The 6,000-nt window shown below is 36.4% G+C and overlaps 1 protein-coding gene across 1 annotated transcript in view; it reads right to left on the reverse strand.

Moving 5' to 3' along the window:
• LOC121381838 overlaps nucleotides 1–5,488 on the reverse strand; it is a 39,597-nt gene extending 34,109 nt beyond the window's left edge. Inside the window, exons 1-2 of the mRNA XM_041511201.1 lie at nucleotides 5,439–5,488; nucleotides 1,901–2,022 (exon numbers count right to left, since the gene is read on the reverse strand). Of these exons, the coding sequence (XP_041367135.1) occupies nucleotides 1,901–2,022; nucleotides 5,439–5,473 (157 nt within the window). The 5' untranslated portion in view covers nucleotides 5,474–5,488. The remainder of the gene's footprint in view (nucleotides 1–1,900; nucleotides 2,023–5,438) is intronic.
• Between the last annotated feature and the right edge of the window lie 512 nt (nucleotides 5,489–6,000).

The following is a 6,000-nucleotide window of genomic DNA, read 5'->3' on the forward strand; positions in this document are numbered from 1 at the left end:
AACACAGTATAACATCTTTATTGGCAATTGATAAAAAGACACACTTTCGTATCACCATCCCAACTAAGGGGTGCTCCAATTTCATGTACTGTAGAGCTTGAAGACACGAAAGTGAGTCTGTAAAAATAATATACTTGGATGCATACGAATCCTTAATCTGTTCCAGGGCTTTAATGATTGCCCAAATTTCAGCAGTAAAGATTGATGCTGAATCGGGCAATCTCATGGAAATTATTGTGTCTGATGGAAACACTGTAGCACAAGCCACCGAATTCCCATCCCGTGATCCGTCTGTGTAAACAGGAATGTAATCACAGTACCTTTCTTGGATTTCCATGAAATGTTGTTTATAAATAACTGCATCTGTGCGATCTTTTTTTAGATGCACAAGATCGAATACAATTTTTGGTGGTTTGATACACCAAGGTGGCAAAATAAAATATGAAGGCGTTTCCAAAATGTCTGTTAAATCAATGTTGGAAACTGATAAAAACTGCTTAATGCGAAGACCAAATGTTCGAATCGCATTCGGTTTCGCATCAAATAACTTCATATATTTATTATCAAACACCGCATTGTGTGCAGGATGTTTTGGCATTGATTTAATCTTTGTAGCATACTGCAGAGAAAGCTTTGCACGTCTAGCACCCAAACTAGGTTCGTGTGCATCGACGTACAAGCTCTCCACAGGAGATGTTTTGAAAGCACCAAGACAAAGCCTAAGTCCCTGGTTGTGTATAGGATGTAGCATTTGCAAGTAAGACTTACGTGCTGACCCATACACAATGCACCCATAATCAAGTTTAGACCGAACTAAAGATCTATAAAGTCGGAGCATAACCTTTCGATCTGCTCCCCATTCAGTCTTACCAATAACCTTTAAGATATTGAGGGCCTTTAAGCCCTTCTTTTTTACATACTGTAAATGAGGAACAAAAGATAGCCTCCTGTCAAAAATAACCCCCAGAAATTTGGTCTCCTCCACAACTGGAACCGGAGTTTTGTCCAGAAACAGCTGTGGATCTAAATGGTGACCTCTTTTCTGGCAGATATGCATACAGACTGTTTTTGACTTTGAGAATCGAAATCCATTGTCAGTTGCCCATTGTTGAAGTTTATTCAAACAAAGCTGCAACTGACGTTCAATGATACTCATACTGGACGACCTGTAGCAAATCTGAAAATCGTCGACATATAACGAGCTATCAACGCCAGGTTTTAAACACTGGATGATGCTGTTAATAAGACCACACAATAGGATCCCTCGATAACAATAGGCTCCCTCGTTAACAATAGGAGCTGGCTGATGTTCAACTCTTATTTCCGTTTCATCAATGAGCAGCAAGAGATCTTTTATATTCACTATTCCACATACAGGCTAGTACATACCACTGCCTATATATTGCACCATCTGTGGAAGAATTGCTGGAATGAGAAAAGTATTAAAAGGGCCCACCGAAGGGGATCGATCCTAGATCGATCGCACAAGAGGCGATCGCGTTACCCCTGGACTACATCCCTCCCCATGAGTTTACCAGGGCTCAGTACATTGGATACTCGGTAGGCGCAAAGGATTTTTAGTTCCACTCCTGTCAAATTGAATTTTGAGAACTCATTAAAAAATAATTATGGGGTTTTTTTGGTAGTTTGGATGTTTGTCTTTTTTTTTTCATCTTAATTTTTTTTTTTTTTTTTAAATCAGAATGAATAGCCTTGTAATCAGAATTAAAGTTTGTTTTGTTTAACGACACCACTAGAGCACATTGAGTTATTAATCATCAGTTACTGGATGTCAAACATTTGGTGGGGGGGGGGGGGTATGTTGGTAATTTTGACCTGTAGTCTTAGAGAGGAAACCGGCTACATTTTTTTCATTAGTAGAATCAGCATTATAACATACGGCAGGAAAGTGTAGTTTTGGTTCTGGTTTCCAATTCTGTAAGAAGTTGGATGTTTGTTTTTACTTCATCGCAGGCAGTCTGTGATGCACCCAGCAAACATTCGAGTTCTGCTAGGTTAGCCCTATGTAAAAAAAAATAATAATAATATATATATATATATATATATATATATATATATATATATATATTATTAACACATGAAAACATGACCCAAACCGAATGTAAAAGTTCGCCTAGATTTTTCAGCTGTAGTTTTTGTAATGTGAAAAATATACAAATTTAAAATGCGTACAAAAGACACACTGTCAAAATAATGGACAGATTAGACTATAGGAAACAGTATGACAGGGCCGTAGCTAGCAGGGGGGCAAGGGGGGCAGTTGCCAGAAAAAATTCGGAAAGCATTATAGAAAGTTAAAGAAAAGGAGTTCTAGACTATTAACTACTCAGTTGCCCCCCCCCCCCCAAAAAAAAAAAATCCTAGCTACAGCCCTGTATGACTTTGTAAGTATATGCTACCAATACAAACCTAGGTCCATATTTTCGAAGCTATCTTAGTGCTACGAAATCGTAAAACCATTATAGGGTGTGATGATTTTACGATTTCGTAGGCTAAGTTTCTTCGAAAATATGGGCCCGGACATGTTTTTTGGTGTGTGCGTGTGCGTGTCCGTTCGTGTGTGTGTGTGTGTGTGTGTGTGTGTGTGTGTGTGTGTGTGTGGTCATGGGAGACACCTTGTTTTTTTCCACCACATTTTATATTTGCTTGTTGCCCTTTCCACCACTTATAGATATTGTAGTTGCCCCCCCCCCCCCCCAATTTCATTATTTGTATGATTGATAATATAAAATCCTGGCTATGACGTCACTACAACGCACGCCATAGTCACGATGGTTTTACGATTTCGAAGCACTAATATAAGATAACATTGAATATAATATTATGGGCCCTGGCTACACGAATGGAACCGACACAGACGCTCAGCGATCTGGAAAACTGAAAAGGTTTAATCCCCTTTCGTTCATCACCTGCCAGTTTCATCGCAAAAAAGAAACCAGACTTTAATGAACGATCGTTCAAATGAGATGTGATGGGTGATAGGGTCGATCGCCTTCCATAGACTCAGATTTTATTCCGCCACAGTCAGTTCACCAAAAGCCGTTGTATATGTTGGCAAGGTCGGCGAAATTAGGACTTGTAAATAAATTTTTGAAAATCGAACATTTTTATTTCTCAGAAATTGTTCAAACTACAATGCACATGTATGCTTATTTCAACGAGTAGGCACTTAACGTCTTTTGTCAAAAAATTTAAGAAACCGGAACGGGCCCCATATTTAAATATCGAGGCTTTATCATAATTCCGAAGAAGGTAATATTTACTAACAAATGCGTTACACTCTACAACATAGGTGTATAATAATTCTGAAGAAGGTAATATTAACTAACAAATGCGTTACACTCCACAACATAGATTGTGTGGTGTTTGATAATTCTGAAGAAGGTAATATTAACTAACAAATGCGTTACACTCCACAACATAGATTGTGTGGTGTTTGATAATTCCGAAGAAGGTAATATTAACTAACAAATGCGTTACACTCCACAACATAGATTGTGTGGTGTTTGATAATTCCGAAGAAGGTAATATTAACTGACAAATGCGTTACACTCCACAACATAGATTGTGTGGTGTTTGATAATTCTGAAGAAGGTAATATTAACTAACAAATGCGTTACACTCCACAACATAGATTGTGTGGTGTTTGATAATTCTGAAGAAGGTAATATTAACTAACAAATGCGTTACACTCTACAACATAGATTGTGTGGTGTATAATAATTCTGAAGAAGGTAATATTAACTAACAAATGCGTTACACTCTACAGTATAAATTGTGTGGTGTGTGATAATTCTGAATACGGTAATATTAACTAACAAATGCGTTACACTCTACATTATAAATTGTGTGGTGTATGATAATTCTGAATAAGGTAATACAGGGCCGTAGCTAGGATTTTGTGTTGGGGGGGGGGGGGGGGGGGGCAACTGAGTAGTTAATAGTCTAAAACTCCTTTTCTTTAAGTTTCTATAATGCTTTCCGAATTTTTTCTGCTAGCTACGGCCCTGTAATATTAACTAACAAATGCGTTACACTCTACAGTATAACTTGTGTGGTGTTTGATAATTCTGAAGAAGGTAATATTTACTAACAAATGCGTTACACTGTACAGTATAGATTGTGTGGTGTTTGATAATTCTGAAGAAGGTAATATTTACTAACAAATGCGTTACACTCTACAACATAGATTGTGTGGTGTTTGATAATTCTGAAGAAGGTAATATTTACTAACAAATGCGTTACACTGTACAGTATAGGTTTTGTGGTGTTTGATAATTCTGAAGAAGGTAATATTAACTAACAAATGCGTTACACTCTACAACATAGATTGTGTGGTGTTTGATAATTCTGAAGAAGGTAATATTAACTAACAAATGCGTTACACTCTACAGTATAACTTGTGTGGTGTTTGATAATTCTGAAGAAGGTAATATTTACTAACAAATGCGTTACACTGTACAGTATAGGTTTTGTGGTGTTTGATAATTCTGAAGAAGGTAATATTAACTAACAAATGCGTTACACTCTACAACATAGATTGTGTGGTGTTTGATAATTCTGAAGAAGGTAATATTAACTAACAAATGCGTTACACTCTACAACATAGATTGTGTGGTGTTTGATAATTCTGAAGAAGGTAATATTAACTGACAAATGCGTTACACTCTACAACATAGATTGTGTAGTGTTTGATAATTCTGAATAAGGTAATATTAACTGACAAATGCGTTACACTCTACAGTATAGGTTATGTGGTGTTTGATAATCCTGAAGAAAGTAATATTAACTGACAAATGCGTTTCGCTCCACAGTATAGGTTGTGTGATGTTTGATAATCCTGAAGAAGGTAATATTAACTGACAAATGCGTTACACTCCACAGTATTGGTTGTGTGATGTTTGATAATTCTAAAGAAGGTAATATTAACTGACAAATGCGTTACACTCCACAGTATAGATTGTGTGGTGTTTGATAATCCTGAAGAAGGTAATATTAACTGACAAATGCGTTTCGCTCTCTGCAGCATAGGTTGTGTGGTGTATGATAGCAAGTTAAGTTTTCTCGGTACATTTAACACGAACATGATACATTAATCACACGTGGCGTATTGTTCTTCAGCTGATTTCTCTCATGTTGAATAAAGAACACTATTATTCGGAAATTGTCATGTAATTAATATAATTTAACCCCACAACAAAACAGTCACCAATAATGAAAAGACCTAAACAAACCCTACACACACCCCGAACGGTGGAAAGACCTAAACCCCTCACGTTCCCATGCCAAGTACAAAACAAAAAAAACACCCCTCCAGAATTATACCACAACTCCGTACCCTAACCCCTAACAAACTGACACGCAATTGGTGTACTATGTAGATAATAAATACAACAATAAAAAGATAATATACAAACCTGCACTCCTTCGTGTGGGTACTAACGATTGCCATTGTCCGTTCCACTTGACACTTGCATGTGTCGCCAAATTCTACAAGGTAAGCACATTCATTCCGCATTAAATCTAATAAGGACAAACGAAGTGATTTTTGTTTTGTTTTTACATACTATCTAGATATCTATAGTGACGGGTAATATAATGATTTGACCACTCACAAACCAAGTCACATCAATTATATCAGTTGTGTTTGTAGTGGTTTTGTCCAAACTTTAACCATTAGGATATATTTCTTAAATCTCAAATGCGACTTAAAACAAATTAAAGGGACATTCCTTAGTTTGCTGCATTGTAAGATGTTTCCGAAAAATAAAATATTATTACGATTAAACTTACATATTAAATATATTTTCTTGTTTAGAATATCAGTGTCTGTATATTCAATGTGTTTCTGGTCGTCATAATATTTGTAAGACGCTCAAATTGGATGTTGACTTCAAATAATTTCGTACGTACGAAAAAATATATTTTAGGAAATAAAATGAAATTTAACCTAGTACAAATAGTAGAACGACCAGAAAC

This window comes from Gigantopelta aegis, chromosome 9, assembly GCF_016097555.1.
Source record: "Gigantopelta aegis isolate Gae_Host chromosome 9, Gae_host_genome, whole genome shotgun sequence".
Taxonomy (NCBI): Eukaryota; Metazoa; Mollusca; class Gastropoda; order Neomphalida; family Peltospiridae; genus Gigantopelta; species Gigantopelta aegis.